The sequence below is a fragment of the Nothobranchius furzeri genome, chromosome 1 (assembly GCF_043380555.1).
Source record: "Nothobranchius furzeri strain GRZ-AD chromosome 1, NfurGRZ-RIMD1, whole genome shotgun sequence".
Taxonomy (NCBI): domain Eukaryota; kingdom Metazoa; phylum Chordata; class Actinopteri; order Cyprinodontiformes; family Nothobranchiidae; genus Nothobranchius; species Nothobranchius furzeri.
Window position 1 is genome coordinate 102,922,626 of NC_091741.1, and position 19,748 is coordinate 102,942,373.

The 19,748-nt window shown below is 40.8% G+C and overlaps 1 protein-coding gene across 4 annotated transcripts in view; it reads left to right on the forward strand.

The window, feature by feature from the left end:
* unc5a (unc-5 netrin receptor A) overlaps window positions 1-19,748 on the forward strand; it is a 363,819-nt gene that overhangs the window by 190,414 nt on the left and 153,657 nt on the right. For all 4 annotated transcript variants that reach the window (XM_054738923.2, XM_054738924.2, XM_054738925.2 and 1 more), the window contains exon 3: window positions 15,771-15,914. In XM_054738923.2, the coding sequence (XP_054594898.1) occupies window positions 15,771-15,914 (144 nt within the window). The remainder of the gene's footprint in view (window positions 1-15,770; window positions 15,915-19,748) is intronic.

A 19,748-nucleotide genomic window follows, 5' to 3' on the forward strand; every position in this document is an offset into this window, starting at 1 on the left:
AGCCAGGCTGGCTTACTTTACACAATCTGCCTTATTTACCTCAACACCCAGGACTGTGTAAGATGGAGGGGGTGGAGAACCACGTTAGCTGGTGCAAATGATCACAGCTTTCAGCTGGGCAATGTTCTATCAGATTCTCCCACTCCGCAAAGTGTAATGGAAGCAGAAGCAAAGAGCTCAGGGCCTTTCGTCTCCGAAGTGCTCTCACATGTTCTCACGCTGGCAGGACAAGGTGTGTGTGGGAGATAAAGGAACAGGTCCCAGTTAGTCCCAGCCTGAAGACGTAACATCCAGAGCATCCCACTCCTGTCAATCAGTGGGGTCAGGGTATTGGACGGAGAGTAATTACAACAAGGACACTGTGGTAAATCACAGCACCTGTGTGTGTATGCATATGTCCAAAAGGTTAGGCAAACTAATTATGGAGGGACAGTGTAAATAGAAAAATCCATTGCTTTGAATCGATGGGTCCATGTGATGTAATCAGTTGTGACCTTTGAAAGGCAAAGCCATAATTATGAAACATGCAGTTAGAAATGTAATTCTAGCTCTGTAGCGTTTTTGCTCGGTGACACAGAAAATCAGTTAATTAATCAAATCATTATCACCTTACAGGCGTGTGAACACCTGGTAAGAGCTGCATGGTGAATGCTGCTGTGATACGTAGGATGATGTAGCGGCATGGACAAACATGGGAGTGACATCTCGCACTGTGTGGATCTCACTTTCTGAAAAGTATTGACTTAATTACAGAGTTTTTAGTTTAAATATGAACAATTTGAGAATCTCTTTTCAGATTTTATTTATGTACATGTTTATTTATGGGCAACAGTGGCAGAGTAGGTTGGGCACCAAAGTCACTTAAATTTATGTTAAAGTCAACTTTAAGAAAATTGGGATGAAAGTGTAATTTACCTTTGAGTTAGATGTTTTTTGTCCTGTTTGCTTTATTAATCTTCTCCTCCTCAGAGACACAATGGACATTAGGAGATAATAAAGGTCAACATGTCCCCAAAGGACAGGTAGTGGGTGGGTTAATTAGCTAGATAGTGAAGGAGATCCATTAGCTAGGTAGCTATCATTAAATCCTAATTCAGCCCACAGCCTCCTGCTGGTGTTTTTATTCATTTTATCAGTAAATATAAAATAAACATCCAACATTTTTATTGGAAGTTTAGGGTTATTTAGAGTTTTAGTGTTTTCAGTAGCAGAGCTTGGTTCTACCTCCATCATGTTTCTGACAGTTCTGACAAAATAACAAACCAGGCTGAACGTGTTAGTTCATGTTTTTCTAATTTCATCCCATCTTTATTTAGTTTTTAACGTCCCCCCCTTTTTTTTTTTACTAAAAACAATCATAAATATAATTAAATAACCCGTTAAAAAGCAGTAAAATGCCTGGAGATGACATCTGCTCACTAAAGTATTTGTGTGGGGGACCCCCAGACCAACACACCACTGTGGCCTTCAAGGACCAGGTCTGCTCCCCCTGTTAATGTCCAAAATTAGTAGTGAAGTAGGTTCACTTGCTGGGGAGTGTGTGTGTGTGTGTGTGTGTGTGTGTGTGTGTGTGTGTGTGTGTGTGTGTGTGTGTGTGTGTGTGTGTGTGTGCATACGTGCGTGTGTGGCTACTTACCCCAATGTGGATTTGCGGGGGGGGGGTCACCTTTTTCACTCTTGACCTGTTTTCATGCCTGGTTTAAGATAAATGACATCTCAATAGTGCCAACGGCAGTGTTGGATCTTGTACTGTGCCTACCTTTGCTCTCCAAGGTTTAAAATAGCATGATCTCAAACCTTTAACTCTAGTTTGTTTAAATTTTCATATGTGCCATGAGGGAAATGTTTATTTGCTCAGAATAAACAGATAAAGATGACCTTTTGTCTTCATGAGGTCAGAAAGCCTGTCATTATTTTTATTTTACCCCATGACAAAAAAAATTCTGTTTTTTTTTCGTGGCCTTCAGTATTTACTCGTCTGCAATCGAAGCTCCTTGGTCACCTTGGGCCGAACGTAGCCAGATTGATTGGATCACTTCCTGCTCACATGTTTGTCAGCCGTGAATACATGAATAATCTGTAACGACGTTAGTCCATCAGCAAGGGCCTTGCAGTGTGCATCCATTGTGGAAAACAGACAGCTCAATCAAAAGAAGCTGTTGAAAAGCTGGTCATAACCAGAGGCAAAGCCTTGACCCAGAACATTGTCCCTCTGATCTAAGAAGCATCCTCTCGAACGTCCCTGAATGCATCGTCTTGGCATATTCCTGGTGAACTCGCTGCGTCTTTTAGACACGCCCCTTCTTACTGTTGCCTGATTTGCTGTTTAACATAGCCATGATTCTCTCACAAGGCCAAACTGCCCTTGTTAGGAGACAGACAGCAGCTACCATTCTGCCCCCCCAGCTAGAATAAGCCACCCATCACTGTGCTGCTTTACATGGTAATGGAAGCTGTGAGACTTGATCAACCTGTGTCCTAAGGTTAACTTTTTAACATTTCCACATGCCAGTATCTCGTCGGTGGTGTTTTTGTAGACCTTTGAGAGCCTGTACAGCTTTGATGATGTTTTTGACACCCTGATCCTGTGTTTTGATTTCCTTTCTCCATGAAAAGTAAATTGATCTGCGGAAAAGAACAGTGTTGATGCTTTGGACGCTCACAGTGTTGATGATGACAGTGATACCATCTGGTTCAAAGAAGGTCCAGGGTAGGAAATGGCACTCTTACAGTTTTCTTTTGACTTGTTGCCAGCGTGTTGCAGACAGCGCGTTCTTAAAAGTGCTCATCTTTGATGTCTGGCCTGAACCATTGTGAACTCCTTTTTCCCCTTGAAACGGTGCGCTCCCCTGATGTAGAATCAGCCTGCCCTAATCCTCCTATATCCACTGATGAATCCCAGCCACACACACACACACACACAGCGGGGGCCACCGCCTAATTGAATTTCCTCGCTCACAATGAACACACACTCTGGACCTGCGAGCTCCAGTCCTTGCCTTTGATAAGCAAACGACCCCTATGGAATTGAGGTCAGAGCCAGCAAAAACAAGAGTGAAGAGGAAAAAAATAAAGTCCTGCTCTCAGACAAGCCCAATATCGACGCTGGACTGGGGGGGGGGGGTCATCACACACACACACACACACACACACACACACACACACACACACACACACACACACACACACACACACACACACACACACACCATACAAAGAGATGTTCCCTGCTTTCTGTGTAACCTCTTTCCTTTCTGGTACTGCTGCCCAGGGGCGGACTGGGAATACACTTCAGCCCTGGATTGTCTTCGCGTGTTCGGCCGTGTGCATTGGAGGGAGGGGGTGCTGTCGAGGGAAAAATATCTTGAAGTGGGGGGTCGTGCTGTTGTAAGAATCCATTGTATGAACTTCAACGAGCACCCTCCCCACACCCACACACATACACCTACACACACACCCTTGATTAGAATGCATGTGTAAATACACACAGCGCTGTCTCATTTGTGTGTGCATGTGGGTCTGATAGCTTGTATTCTACAGCGCTGCTTGAAAACTTGATAAACCCCATAATACAAAAGCGAGGTCAAGTCATCAAAAGAATGAACCAGAACGCATTCATCCAGTCAAGCTGCTTTAGGAGCGGAGCGGGTTTGTGAGGACAGAAACTTCATGATCAGTGTTTTTGTGTTATTGTGAAGCAGCGTGTTCAGATTTTTCTGAAAGGATGTAATTTCTAAAGAAATGTGGTAAAAAAAAACTTGAGACTTAAAATCTGTTGAAGGCTCTATTCTCTAGTCTGAGGTGTTAAGAGAAGATTTCTAACTATAAAAATATGAGCACATTTGCACATTTGCTTTTTATTCTAGGTGTAACTTCATTTGCCAGTTTTAAATGTTGTAATGTGAACACCAAAATATCCACGTCGTCTGGAAGTCTTTAGTCAATTTCAAAGTAAGCAAACACCTGAAACATGTTTGGCTTGTGCGTCTAGTTCATTTATTATTAGCTGTTTTAACAAAAACCCAAAGTGTTTGTAGATACAAATGTTGTGCCGCAGCAATGATCCTGTCAGAATAAAATGGAGTTTATTTGTAAAGTTTTTATTTTTTTCCCTGACAAACTTTTTGTAAACAGATTCTGTGACAGAGTGGCTCGTTCTGCTGCTTGTGGCTTTGGTTTTCGCCCCATCTCATAATTCCCACGCAGTCCTAGAAAGGTGAGCTGTTGCTAAAAAACGTATCGTGGTTAAGCACAGCCTGGCACGTCGCCCCGTCACACTCCAGTAAACAAATCCTCCGGGGTTCCAGCAGTGAGCCGAGGATTCATATGGCGTCAGTCACATGATCATCCTTTAAATCTTTCACTGTAATTTGACTGAGGTTTGGGATTTGAACTCATTTATAAATGGCTTTAAGATCAAATCAAAGGCTGGGGGAATGGTGTCATCTTTTAATTTAACAAGAATGTTAAATGCACACTTACTATCTAGCAAAAGCAGGAATGCACATTTCCTTAGACTCGTTTTAGTTTCTAGCACCTCTGAGGCTACAGAGCACATTATTATGGATTGATGTAAATGGATCATCAATGCATCAGAGTGACTGAGTCTGTTGTAAATACGTTGTTTTTGTACCATGATGATCTTTATTTTATTTCATTTTTTCAAAAACAAACTTTAGAAGATACCCATAAATTGCAGGCTGTTGAATTATTACAGGTTGTATGCCTGTTCATTGTTACATCACTGGTTTTGTTTTAAAAATGATGAGATTGTTTTGTCCTTCCTGTTAATTGGAGGGAAATTGGACAGCACAGCTCTGAGGCGTTTTACTGGAAGGTGTCAGACACAGAAAGCAGGCAATTATAGAGACAGGAAGATATAAAGAAACTGAATGCAATTAGCCTAGCAAGCAGAGCTTCAAATTTCTTGTCTTAGGTTTTCTCACCTCAGGTTGCTGTTGTTCCTGCCACCCGTCTCCATTCGTATCTTCAGTCCTGTTTCCCTCCAGCTCAGTGCAGAAAAGGGGGTTTGCATTAAAATGTGTTCTTACTGTAGCTACAAAAAGCTCAGAACATCACTTTGTGCTGTATTATAGTGTTAATTCTGTGGTCCCTCGTTAATCACAGAGGTTGCATTCTGAACATAAACGGCAATGGGCAAAATATGCAAAATATTCAGTTTTATTTTATAATTTTAATTAAAGTTATTATAGATGAGTGTCCCTCAATGGACTGCTCACGGTTTGGACCCGGCTCGTGAACATTCACTTTCCAATCCTGAAGCCACGATTCTTTCTAATTTACAGAAGCAGCATGGTGTTGTGCATTCTTCATTTAAATACCAGGGTACCTGGGTCTGACTTTGTTGACCAGGAGTCCAGAAGATGTGGAGCATCTCCAGCAGCATCCTGTCTCTGACATTTTATATTGCTGGTGATGGTGGATGGCTCTTCATCAGAAGAATCTGAAAGTATAAATATATCAGATTTTATAAAACATACTCAAGTGGTAAATACTAGAAAATGAAAACTGTAAATAAATAAATAAATTATAAAAAATACAGAACTAAAGCTAGAAATATAGTTAAACTGTAGATAAACTTACTGCAGCTGTGATGGCAAATCATCTTCATCCACACCTGAATCCTCAACCACAGATGTACATGGACCTTTTTTTTCTTGGAAGTAGTGGTAATAGTATATAATAGTATAGTAATAGTATTAGCAGAAATACTAGACAATAGAAACTGGAATGGGTTTAGTGCAGAGATACTTCCTGCATTTGGGATGGAAAAACAATGTGGGCACATTTACTCCTCATCAACAACTTTTGAGGGAAGTTTCCTCTTTCTAGAAGGATTCCTGGTTTCTGGTTTATTTACAAAAACAAATCTAACGTATAAAATAATGAAAGCCTCAGTGAAAACGCAGCTGAAAAAAGACAAAACTACAGGTGACCGGACGAGTACAAAAAATGGCAAAACAATGTCAAATATGACTAAATATAATCTAAAATTACTAAATAAAAAAATGAAGTACAAAATTTACTGAAAATAATTATTATTTACACCAGTAGAAGAGATAGAAGTTGAAAGTACGTGTCCAAAACAATTCCTCCGCTCCTCTATGAGCACGGCACAAGGCAGTCTGTTTATTTCCTGGTTCTCGAGCTGGGACTTGCGTAACATTACCCTAATGTCTTGCATACCACTGGAAAGTACATCGTCTCAGCTTTCAGAATCTGTTGATTGCGCAAACGTTTGAAGAGTTACGGTAAAGTAAGAAAGCCATTTTGTGTCGCCATCGACACAACCGCAGCAGCTTTGGGGGCCCCTAGTGGCTTGGGGGCCCAATGCAACAGGTTGCACACAGGAAGAAACGGCCATGCTGAAAACTTTATGGGAAACCTGCAGACCATCCTTTTTCCACGGTCTTCCTGCAGACCCACATTCCCGCCTGCACGCCTGAGTGGTATCAGAGAGCCAAGACTCCTTTCCTAGCCTAGGCTTCCTGACCTTAGGAGGGGCAACCGTATCCAAGATGTGCCTACAGATGAAATGAAATTGACGAGAGAACTCCTCAGTTTTGAGAGACCTTGAGTTCTGCCTCTCCTCTTCCATAGTTAAAATTACATATCTCAATATGCCAATCCTGATTAGCCAGTAACCGTAATGCTCGCATCACCTACTATATGTAGCAAACATCCTAACGCACTCGTCATTCAACCACCTCTTCTGGCTTTGGTGGAAACTCATCTCCCAGGTAAGTTAACTCAACTGTTCTCAGAGTCAGCTACCCTTTACTCTCAGTCACCAAATGCTGACTGATTTTCTTTCTGTCCTAACCTTCACCATAGGTTTGGGCCACAACGAGCAGTTTCACACTCCAGTGCAGCTATTGTGTCTTTCAGCTAGCACACCCATTTAGCCCACATGGAAGCCCAGAGTAGTTGAAGATGCAGGAGCTTGCTTCTGTACCTGCAGGAACGCAGGAACGAAATCTCAAACAAAGATCCACACCAGGTCTGCTGTGTCTGCCTTGTGCTGGAACATGCCCAACTAGCAGTGGAAGTCCCTGAGTCATGCAAGAGCTTTGCTTGCTTCATTGTCTGCTAGTGTGCCAAAGTAGCTTATTGGGGAAGGACCCCAGCTCAAACTGGCCGCTCCAAACCACCCCATCAAGGACGTGCTGGAGTTCGATGACAACGAGGACACCACAGAACTTCTCATTTCTCCATCTCACTCAGGCTTCCCTGCCTAGCTTCATGTCCTCTTCCAGAGAAATGGAGCCGTTTCTCTGTCCACTCACCTGATTGTGCAGTTAGTCTGCTGACGTGATGCAACCAGGCTCTACATCCCCTGGCCCACCATTGTCACTGAAGCTATGAGATCTCTTTACAAGGGAAAGAAACTGCCTCAGGCCACGAGGGCAGCAAAACCTCTCCTGCCTGATTTCCCAGAGCTCCTCGAAGAGGTTAAGGCATCCTGAGTATAACACCCTTTCAGCTCCAGGTCTCTTTTCCAAGGAGCCTTCTTGCTGGACTTTTAGGATATGGAAAAGGCTGGAATGCTGTGCATGCCATCAATGGCAACCCTGGTAACGACCCACCTGCTCCCACGGCTCTCGGCAGTGTCCTCCAGACAGGCAAACTGCTTCCTGTCGGCACTAAAAGAGATGGCATACAAGGCTGCTGCCCTATCGGCTTGAACTTTGAATGTCTGTTCCATGCTTTCAGATTACAAAGCTGAGCTCTGTGAAGGCAAGCTCTGCTTCTGTTCCGGATCGCAAAGCTCCCGAAGCTTCAGGTGGCCCAACCTGCTTCTTCTGGCTCAGCTCCTCGACCAATTTAGCCACAAAGGTCCGGCAACCAAACTGCTCCACCATCGGGACAACCCACCCGACCAAGCACTCAGCAAGTGAGGAAGAAGAACAGTGCATTCTGACAGAGTTCTTTCCCTCCCAATGTTGCAGCTGGCAGTTCCCCTGTAGCCAGCTCCACTCGTTTGGTATGCATATGGTCCACATTGGCCTCTCACTGAGCCTGAGGGTATTAGTCAGGTGTACAGAGGTGGCAATTGCCCAACTGAGAGAGAGGGGCATTCAAATGACCACTTATTTGGATGAGATTAGCTGCTGCTGGCACGGTACAGGGAGGAGGCCACATCACACACAGCAATTGTGATCCAACGTTTGTGTTGTCTGGGTTTTCGAGTAAACTGGGCAAATAAGTTCTTTATTCCCCTTTCAGAAAATAATCTTTTAGGTTAGAATCTGGACATTCACTGCCCGTATCTCGGCACAGCATGTGAATGCACTCTCGTCCTGCCTTGAGCACTTCCGCCTACACAGTTCGGTGTGAATCGTCGCCTCAGACTACTGGGTCACATTCAGTTCAATTCCATTCAAGTTTATTTATATAGAGCTCTGGGAGTTGACGTCACTTCTCCTGGCATACAACAGTTCAAATCGAAACGGCGCCATATTGGCAGGCAGAAGCCGGCAGCTGGACTATTTGTTATTGTCAGAAAACTCAATCAGACAGGAAATATGGTAGATTCCTGTTGTGCCCCAGGATGCCAGAACAGACGCGGACAACATAAGGAATTAGCCGTCTACAGGATTCCCCAAGATCCGGAGCGCCGCAAACGTTGGATCATTGTAATAAAACGCGCTAGTGACCGGGTTAAAATGAAACTGTGGGATCCCGAGAGTAAAGGTTTTAGCTTATGCAGCGACCACTTCATATCAGGTACTTAAACCAACGTTTCCTCAACTGTGTATGGTATTTATTTTAAATGCTTTTATTACGATTCTTAGTGGGCTTCCTAAACTTATTTTGGCGTGGCTTTTTCTGTCTTATTACTCATAGCAACAAGTAAACATCACGTAAAACGTTGTCTCGTGAGTTCTGCGTGCTGCCGTTTACGTGTTTTATGATCACAGCAATTAACCGGCTAAGCTGTATTTAATTTTTAAGCAATGGTTGATCAATTGTCAGATCACACATAAAAAGCACTTTGGATTGCTATTATCTGTCTCACCGAGACAGCTCTCAGACAGATCCTGAGACGTTGCTGCCTGATATTTTTATTTTATTCACGGAAAAAAATCAAACTAGTGATTTCTCTTGGCATTCAGTTTATACATTCAAACAGCACAGCACTCTATTTAAACTACTTACGTGTAAATATGTTATTTGTCCATCCACCCATTTTCATCTGCTTATCTGGAGTCGGGTTGCGGGGGCAGTAGCGTCGAGAGGCCCAGACTTCCCTCTCCCCAGCCACTTGGGCCAGCTCCTCCGGGGAAATCCCAAGGCATTCCCCGGCCAGGTTCGGTAAGATGTCCGCTCCGACAGCTTCTGGCGTTTTTGTGAAGTGTGAAGTAAACTCCGACGAAGTAAAATCCAAGCCGATCCCGTTCAATTTGTTTACATTTGTTGCCTGCCAACATGGCGTCTACACTCTGAGAGTCACGTGATGTCCGGAGCTCTATAGCGCCAAATCACAACAAGAGTCGTCTCAAAGCACTTCACATAGTAAACATTCCATTACAGTTAAGTTCATTAAACCAATCAGAAAAAAGTTTCCTGTAGTGATGCACTGATATTAAAGTTTTGGGCCATACCGATATCCGATATTAAGATCACTGTTATGGCCGATAATCGATATTTGCTGATACCGATATACTGACATTAAGGCTTCTAAAATCAGCAGATTTTGCATAGAAAATTATTAAAACTGAATTTATGTTACGTACACACAACAGAAACATATTAACGGTTCTGAGGTGATTTCATTCACTACATGAATAAACAATTATACATCATTCCCCTCACCCTCTGAAACAGGCAAACAAATGGAGACGAGATGGATAAAATATCGGTTGTTAGTATCAGCCCAGTTTTATTTATCGAACTGATATCTTAAAAAATGACTAACATCGGCCAATGCCGATATTGATGCCGATATATTGTCCATCCCTAGTTTCCTGTATAAGGAACCCAGCAAATTGCATCAAGTCACTGACTAGTGTCAGTGTCTTTACACATACTAAACAAGCATGCTGCGACAGTGGAGAGGAAAACTCCCTTTTAACAGGATGAAACCTCCAGAGGATCCTGGCTCAGTGTAAGCAGCCATCCTACACGACTCACCAAGGATGGAGAAGACTGAGCAGACGCATACACGCATACACCAACACCAGCCCACCCACACACAAACACACATTTACACACATAACAAATATACCGAGTAGTGTTTCTATGGTTACATTGTGATTTCTTAGTAAATATTCTGTTTGGTGAGAGATAAATTTTATTGTATTTATCCTAGTGTATCTATAATTAAACAGGTAAACTAGTAGTAGCACATTCCATGTCAAAGAAAGTAAAATGTTATCAGGAGAGGGAGAGTGTTTAAGTGGTTAGCAGCAGTGTTCAATCCGATGACCCCCGCCATGAGGCCACCACAGCTCAACAGAACACCATTGTTACATGATTTTGGCTATTTCTGTGGTATCACTTGGCCATTTGCACATGAGAGATTTTCAGTTCTGGGTGACAGCTCTGGGTCTTTCTCCAGTGCGCCACAGAGCATGCACCCTCTTGACACAGGGTGTGCCTCTGGGTATGGTACAGTCACAACCAATGCAAGCCTGTCATGTTGTGGGGGTCACATAGAGGGTCGCTCAGTAAAGGGAGTGTGAAGAAGAGAGCTCTGGGGAACGCACATAAATTATTTGGAACTCCTCATGATATTTCTAGTCTTGAGGTTCTTCCTACTATTTTTTTGTCCATCATGTCCTAGTGAGAACACAAAACACCACGACTGTGGGTTATATAAACTGCCGGGTGGGGGTTGGGGGGGGGGGGGGGGGGGGGCTGCGCTCCAAGTGGTTACACATGTTGGCCTGCAGACTCATCCTGTGGTGCAGCAGGGATTTCGTCTCGATCAATTCACCGCCTGGGTGTTCTTAATGGTGGGGTGGACCTGTTGTCCAGAGGGACTCCCTTGTACAGGGATTTGAGTCTACATCCAATGTTGGAGCAAATTTGGATCAAATTCTCCACCATTAAAGTTTACCCGACAACTATTGCTCCCATTACTTGGGCTTTAGGAAGAAATTGGCAAGTCAACACCCCCTGGTGTGTAACTTCATGAGGGGAGTGCGCAGGCTCCTCCCCGTGTCTCAGCCTCTGGTGCCTTCTTGGGATCTGTCCTTGGTGCTGAAGGCCCTCTCCGTGTCCCCATTTGAACCTATGAACGTTCAGGACCTTAATATTCTGTTTCTTAAGGTGGTGCTGTGGAGGGGTGTATCCCATAGTAAGACATCTTACTCTTGTTGCTCAGAGAACCGAGGTTAGGACAATAACTTAAAGATTCTCATGGTGAGTGCAACAAGTTGAAAAGATTCCTCAGTTCCAGTTTGGAAAATAAATTAGAATCAGAAGAGCTTTTTGAAATATGTGAGATATCACAACATTAGGAGATTTCTGAGGTACTTGGTGCTAAAGAATAAGAGACGAGCAAAAAACCTAAGAAATAAGCACAATGAAATAATAACATAGGGGAGCAAAAATCTGAGAAACCACTAATATATACAAGACAGTGTAGGTACTGATCAGAGCATAACAGTCAGGTGCAAAGACAAGACAGCGTCAGGTGACTGGAACAAAATCACTGGAATGGGCAATCCTACGATTGTTATTCAGAAGTCCAACTGCAGAGGGGAAGAAACTGTTCTTGTGACGAGAGGTTCTACTTCGAATGGATTGGAGCCTCCTGCCAGTCTGTGTCCAGAGTGACACGAGTCAGCTGTGATCCGACCTGCACACCTCAATGTCCTGGAGGTATACAGGTCTTGTATAGGGGGGAGTTTGCAGCGTCTCAGCAGAGCGCACATCACATTGCAGTTTCTTCCTTTCCCTGATGGTGGTGCCAGCATACCACACAATGATTGAAGAGGTGAGGATGGACATTGTCCATTTGTTCTGTGCGTTCCTTTTAATTCTTTTTCTAAACACAGCATAATGGATTTGTTTGCCGACAGCTGTGCTCTGAGAAAGGCTGCAATGTTAGTCTAAACTTGTCAGCCGAAAAAGGTAAAAAGAAATCTTCTACAGCGTTCTGTTTAGAAAAGAAATTTAAAAAGGTGAGGACGGCCTTGGTGATTGTGGTGTAGAACTGCCTTATCGAATGTGTTGGTAGGTTGAATTTCTTCAGCTGCCTCAAGAAATACATGATCTGCTTGGGAGTGGGGCTATGCGCTTCCCTCTTCTGCACGTTTAGCACCAGGTTGTTGTGGCTGCGCCAGGACGCCAGCCGTTTGTGGGCAGACTCATTCCTGTACAAACTAAATGAACTTAAGTTGAACCTGTGAGCTGGAGGAGTGCACACTCAGGATATACAAAAAAAAAACTGTACTTCAGATAACAATGTCACAAATAATATGCAATTAAAAGCACTTGAATCCAGGGTATGATTGTTGTAGATGTGGACAATATTTACAATATTTAGCCATTTTTTCCCCCTTGATGGATGTATTTTTGAAGGGTTTTCCTTTGCAGAAACATAAAAAAACATACATGTTGGTTTAGTTGTAGACACAACCATGTTTTTAGATTTTATGTTAAAGGGGGAGGCGGATGCTGCCATGCTGCTTATTTAAAGGGGGGGGGGATTTCTTCTGCTCCATTTGTTCATTCTCTGTAGAGCCCGTTTTATCTACTTTAGCCATTTGTTTTAGCTTTTAGGTGCTCTCACCCTGTGTCCAACGCTCGCACTGCAGACTCAGACACATCAACACACACAAACACACTTAAAGTCCAAAACAACAAGGCAGAAACTAAACAGTGGTCCTTAATAATGCATTCGTGTCAGCTGAATCTAAGTTTTTGGACACTTCCTAACAGGATTAATAACGCCTATACCGAAAAGGCAGAAAAATAACTTTGTGTTTTTATGAATTAGCTGCTGGTGAAACACTCAGTGTGAGGCTTTGTTGATGCTCCGAGGGCCACTTCAGGGCTGGATTCACATCACATTGACTCACATTTACCGTGGTCGCATATAACAAATATCTGCTGCTGTTAGACACTAATATGTGGTGTTCAGCCAGTGACCTTCACAACTACTTATCACTCTGTTTAGCTGGCAGCCATGGCGCTCCAGCAGTTTACTTCACCATTGGGCTGGACTGAGCTTGTATCTCTGAAATTATTTCCAAAGAAAAAGTCAAAATATCCATGTTTTGTTTTGATGCGTTTCAACAAAAACGGAGTGTGATTGCTGTATAGGTTTGTTGTCCTGACAGGTGCCACTTCGTCAAGCTTCAGTATGGAGCAGGAAATGATCGGTTTAGGCAGATCAAGAGTATGAGGGGAGTGGAAGAGAGTCACAAAGTGCTTTTATGCAAATGGCAGTCAGACAGTCTCCCTGTTGAAACTAAATGTAGTGGACTAAGTGTGTTCTTCTGTCCGTCTCCTGGACTACTTCAAAAATGTTCTGTGTTCAGCTCTTCTCTCCCAAAACAAACTAGGAGATGGAGCGATGGCCGGAATCCGGGAGGAAAATAATGGCTGTGTCCGAATTCAGGGGTTGCAAGCTCATGAGGTTCGATTTTAAGACCAGTGACGTCACAGTGCCGCAACGAAGAGTGTCCAAATTCAAAGAGTGCTCAGAATGCAGTCTTGAAATCTGTTCTTCTTTTCCCCGATTTTGAGAACAGGTGCGGTGTAGTCTCCTCACCTCTATAAATCCTGAGATGCACTGCGGGATATCACACAGATGGATATGAAATACAGTAGCGTTTTCATGTTTTTCATTATCCCAAATTACTCGTGTCATGAAGCTAGCTTAAGTTGGCATGAAATAGATGAGAACTTTTACACTTGAAAAAAGGCAAATAATACTATACTAGAGTCTCAGCTGGTGCGCGTCATTTGGAATCGTAGGATGTCCAAGGAAGATCCCACCTTTCTCATTTCTGATTGGCAGGAAGGGCTCTCCTACTATTGGCTGTTTCTTTCAACAGCAAACCGTATCCTCGCTGCTGGGTTTCAGTCTGCAGCCAGATCTTAAGGAATTTTTTATTAGATTTTTTTTATATATAAAATGGGAACTTGTGAAAATGTGAACTTAGCCATTTTGTTTTGTTTTGCAACAAACCAGTTTCAGTTTCTTTCATAAAAGAACCTGAAAAACGTCAAACGTGTACTTGTGGTAAATCTTGTTTAATTTATCACACTCTATCACAGACTGACTTTATATCTGGTTGCTTTCAAGCATTGGGTTATCTTATTACTAGGTTAAGGCACATCTCTCACCATCTGTTGAAATGTGTTTCATTTAATCGAAATTCAGCTCTAAACTGATTATGGTTTAGACCTATTTTCACCGTTTTTCATTATTCTAGAAGAGAAACAGACCTGCTGCACACAGCTGGGCAAACTAGGGCAGTTTTATCATATTTCATACCCAGGTAAAGTATATGTTTATCCAGTGTACTCTGCTATAAGATAACCTCAGTGCTTGAGAGCCAGTGGACATTAAGTCCAACAGTGTGATACATGCAACAAGATTTATTTTAACTTTACATTTTATGTTTTTCAGGGTTTTTCTTTATAAAAGAAAAAAAGACAGAAGGGTTATTATAGAGCTAAGTTCTCATTTTCTGTACAAAACTCCCTAAAACAGCTTTCTGTTGGTGGCTGGACAGTCTAAAAGGTTTTCTACTAAATAAAACAGCCAATTGTAGGAGAACCCTTCTAGCCAATCGGAGGCGAGAAAGGCGGGGCCTTCCTTGGACATCCTACAACTCCAAATGTTGCTCCTGGTGATCGCTCTGCTGTAGCTCTTCAAACAGTAACAAAATAAGCAAACAATTTAAAGCATGTGCGAGCGCCATTTATGCAGCTCTTCTCAGTGTGGTAGCAGTTGCTAGGTGACAGGAGGACATTTGCCGAAGTCGGCTAGACTGTCCAAATCCACAGCTTTTAACATTCGGTCACAAAAAGAACACGTTCTCCTGAGACCAATGAGGATGGGTACTCATGAGCATGCAACCCCTGAATTTGGCCGCAGCCATTGCAATCTTTTTGTTTTTTAGAGTTAAGTCAGGTGTGCACGTGGTGGGGTTGAACGCCAAATATAAGAGCAAAGGAAAATGCAAAGATGGGTTTCATCCCAACAGTAAAGACAAACTCTGACAGCATTTTATTCTTTGGACAGTTTAGCTAAATGTATTTTCTTCTCAGCGTTGCGCTGTTTAGAACATTCTGGTGTGTGCTCTCCCAGAGGAACAGCATTAAGCTATTTTTCACCCTGTTTCCAATATCAACAGTGTTGGAGAAGTGATTTACGAAGTGAACTCCTCCTTTCCTTCCGGATTCAGTGATAAAGCAGCAGTTTTCATGCTCGGTATTTTTTCTTTGCCGTGCTCGCTTACTGCTTCTTTGTTCCTTCCCAACTATTGCCATTTTAACGTCCTCCAAATTACAGCGAGGATAGCTGGGAGGCTCTCGTCTCATTTTCTTCAGTTAACAAGCTCTCTGTTTATATAGGATTGGGGTTGTCTGCTCATTAATTCTGCCAGAATTTTATTTTTATTTTTTTACTACTAAATTACTTTGCTGGTTTAGTTGAAGGTACAAAATACTCTACATGTTTCAGGTTTTCTCAGTTGTTTTTCTTTCAGTTATTTAACTATTTGTTGCAGGCATCAAGTTTATTTATATTATTATTATTATTATTTTTTGCTTTTCCTCTGCAGCGCTGCAAGTCATGCAGGTGACAATTGAAATCACCAGACAGCAGGTGGAGAAGATCTTCGGCCTGGATGAGTACTGGTGCCAGTGTGTTGCCTGGAGCACCACTGGAACCCAAAAGAGCCAGAAAGCATACATCAGGATTGCTTGTGAGTGGAGCATCTTGGTTTTGTTACAAATGCAAATATTTCATGAACGACTGAACGGGCTGAACCAAAACTTACAGTAAGCAATCTCTGAATAGACATTCATAGCTGAGAAGTGCCAGTGTGTAGTTTTTACCTTTAGTTTCTTGAAATGTCCATCGGAAAGTTGTTGAACTTTAATAAAACTAGAAAAATTGCATTTATTGCACAAATGCTGTTTGAATGCTGGATAGCTGAAACTGTAAGCTGACGCTGCTGAACAGCTGAACTGAAGCTGCTGAACAGCTTAACTGAAGCTGAAACAAAGCAAAACTGTCCAAATGAGCTGAATGTCTTGAAAGATGTAGAAGCAAAAAGCACCAACAAGCAAATAAAGCACAAAAAGTAAGTGAAGAATAGAGAAAAATAATGCTAAATAGCAAGAAAAAAAACTTTAATCTGTGAACATTGTATAAAAATCTGGACAGCTTAAATGTCTAAACACCTGTTATATCAGTTGGACAAGTTTAACAGTTTAATCTTTACATTTAGCTGAACTGTGAAATTAGCAGTATATGCTAAATTTGCTAACTGATTGCTGAAGTTGTTGAATAGCTGAAGTAAGCTGAAACTAAGCTAAACTGTTAAATGAGCTGAATGTAGTGAAAGATGTGAAAGCAAAAAGCACAAAGAAGCAAAAAAGCACAAAAAGTAAGTGAAGAATCAAGAAAACTAATCCTAAATAGCAGAAAACTCAAATCTGTGAACACTGTTTAAAAAAATTGGACAGCTAAAATGTGTAAACACCTGTTATTTCAGTAGGACTAGTTTAACAGTTTAATTTTTACATTTAGCTGAACTGTGAAATTAGCAGTATATGCTAAATTTGGTAACTGATTGCTGAAGTTGTTGAATAGCTGAAGTAAGCTGAAACTAAGCTAAACTGTTAAATGAGCTGAATGTAGTGAAAGATGTGAAAGCAAAAAGCACAAAGAAGCAAAAAAGCACAAAAAGTAAGTGAAGAATCAAGAAAACTAATTCTAAATAGCAGAAAACTCAAATCTGTGAACACTGTCTAAAAAAATTGGACAGGTAAAATGTCTAAACACCTGTTATTTTAGTAGGACTAGTTCAACGGTTTAATTTTTACATTTAGCTGAACTGTGAAATTAGCATCAAATGCTGAATTCAGAAACTAATTGCTGAAGCTGAAACTAAGCAAAACTGTTAAAATGAGCTGAATGTTTTGAAAGATTTAGAAGCAAAAAGCACCAAAATGTAAATAAAGCACAAAAAGTGAAGACCGGACAAATCAATCCTTAACAGCAGAAAACTGAAATCTGAACATTATTTAAAAATCTGGACAGCAAAAAGGTCTAAACACTTGATGTTTGAGTAGGACTAGTTTAACAGTTTAATTTTTAGTTGAACTGTGAAATGAGTAGCATAAGCCGAATTCAGAAACGGATTGCTGAAGTTGTTGAATAGTTGAAGTAAGCTGAAACTAAGCTAAACTGTTAAATGAGCTGAACGTAGTGAAAGATGTGAAAGCAAAAAGCACAAAGAAGCAAAAAAAAAGCACAAAAAGTAAGTGAAGAATCAAAAAAACTAATTCTAAATAGCAGAAAACTCAAATCTGTGAACACTGTCTAAAAGAATTGGACAGGTAAAATGTCTAAACACCTGTTATTGTAGTAGGACTAGTTCAACAGTTTAATTTTTACATTTAGCTGAACTGTGAAATTAGCATCAAATGCTGAATTCAGAAACTATTTGCTGAAGCTGAAACTAAGCAAAACTGTTAAAATGAGCTGAATGTTTTGAAAGATTTAGAAGCAAAAAGCACCAAAATGTAAATAAAGCACAAAAAGTGAAGACCGGACAAATCAATCCTAAACAGCAGAAAACTGAAATCTGAACATTATTTAAAAATTTGGACAGCAAAAAGGTCTAAACACTTGTTGTTTGAGTAGGACTAGTTTAATTTTTAGTTGAACTGTGAAATGTGTAGCATAAGCCGAATTCAGAAACGGATTGCTGAAGTTGTTGAATAGCTGAAGTAAGCTGAAACTAAGCTAAACTGTTAAATGAGCTGAACGTAGTGAAAGATGTGAAAGCAAAAAGCACAAAGAAGCAAAAAAAAGCACAAAAAGTAAGTGAAGAATCAAAAAAACTAATTCTAAATAGCAGAAAACTCAAATCTGTGAACACTGTCTAAAAGAATTGGACAGGTAAAATGTCTAAACACCTGTTATTTTAGTAGGACTAGTTCAACAGTTTAATTTTTACATTTAGCTGAACTGTGAAATTAGCATCATATGCTGAATTCAGAAACTAATTGCTGAAGCTGAAACTAAGCAAAACTGTTAAAATGAGCTGAATGTTTTGAAAGATTTAGAAGCAAAAAGCACCAAAATGTAAATAAAGCACAAAAAGTGAAGACCGGACAAATCAATCCTAAACAGCAGAAAACTGAAATCTGAACATTATTTAAAAATCTGGAAGCAAAAAGGTGTAAACACTTGTTGTTTGAGTAGGACTAGTTTAACAGTTTAATTTTTTGTTGAACTGTGAAATGAGTAGCATAAGCCGAATTCAGAAACGGATTGCTGAAGTTGTTGAATAGCTGAAGTAAGCTGAAACTAAGCTAAACTGTTAAATGAGCTGAACGTAGTGAAAGATGTGAAAGCAAAAAGCACAAAGAAGCAAAAAAAAGCACAAAAAGTAAGTGAAGAATCAAAAAAAACTAATTCTAAATAGCAGAAAACTCAAATCTGTGAACACTGTCTAAAAGAATTGGACAGGTAAAATGTCTAAACACCTGTTATTGTAGTAGGACTAGTTCAACAGTTTAATTTTTACATTTAGCTGAACTGTGAAATTAGCATCAAATGCTGAATTCAGAAACTATTTGCTGAAGCTGAAACTAAGCAAAACTGTTAAAATGAGCTGAATGTTTTGAAAGATTTAGAAGCAAAAAGCACCAAAATGTAAATAAAGCACAAAAAGTGAAGACCGGACAAATCAATCCTTAACAGCAGAAAACTGAAATCTGAACATTATTTAAAAATCTGGACAGCAAAAAGGTCTAAACACTTGTTGTTTGAGTAGGACTAGTTTAACAGTTTCATTTTTAGTTGAACTGTGAAATGAGTAGCATAAGCCGAATTCAGAAACGGATTGCTGAAGTTGTTGAATAGCTGAAGTAAGCTGAAACTAAGCTAAACTGTTAAATGAGCTGAACGTAGTGAAAGATGTGAAAGCAAAAAGCACAAAGAAGCAAAAAAAAAGCACAAAAAGTAAGTGAAGAATCAAAAAAACTAATTCTAAATAGCAGAAAACTCAAATCTGTGAACACTGTCTAAAAGAATTGGACAGGTAAAATGTCTAAACACCTGTTATTGTAGTAGGACTAGTTCAACAGTTTAATTTTTACATTTAGCTGAACTGTGAAATTAGCATCAAATGCTGAATTCAGAAACTATTTGCTGAAGCTGAAACTAAGCAAAACTGTTAAAATGAGCTGAATGTTTTGAAAGATTTAGAAGCAAAAAGCACCAAAATGTAAATAAAGCACAAAAAGTGAAGACCGGACAAATCAATCCTTAACAGCAGAAAACTGAAATCTGAACATTATTTAAAAATCTGGACAGCAAAAAGGTCTAAACACTTGTTGTTTGAGTAGGACTAGTTTAACAGTTTCATTTTTAGTTGAACTGTGAAATGAGTAGCATAAGCCGAATTCAGAAACGGATTGCTGAAGTTGTTGAATAGCTGAAGTAAGCTGAAACTAAGCTAAACTGTTAAATGAGCTGAACGTAGTGAAAGATGTGAAAGCAAAAAGCACAAAGAAGCAAA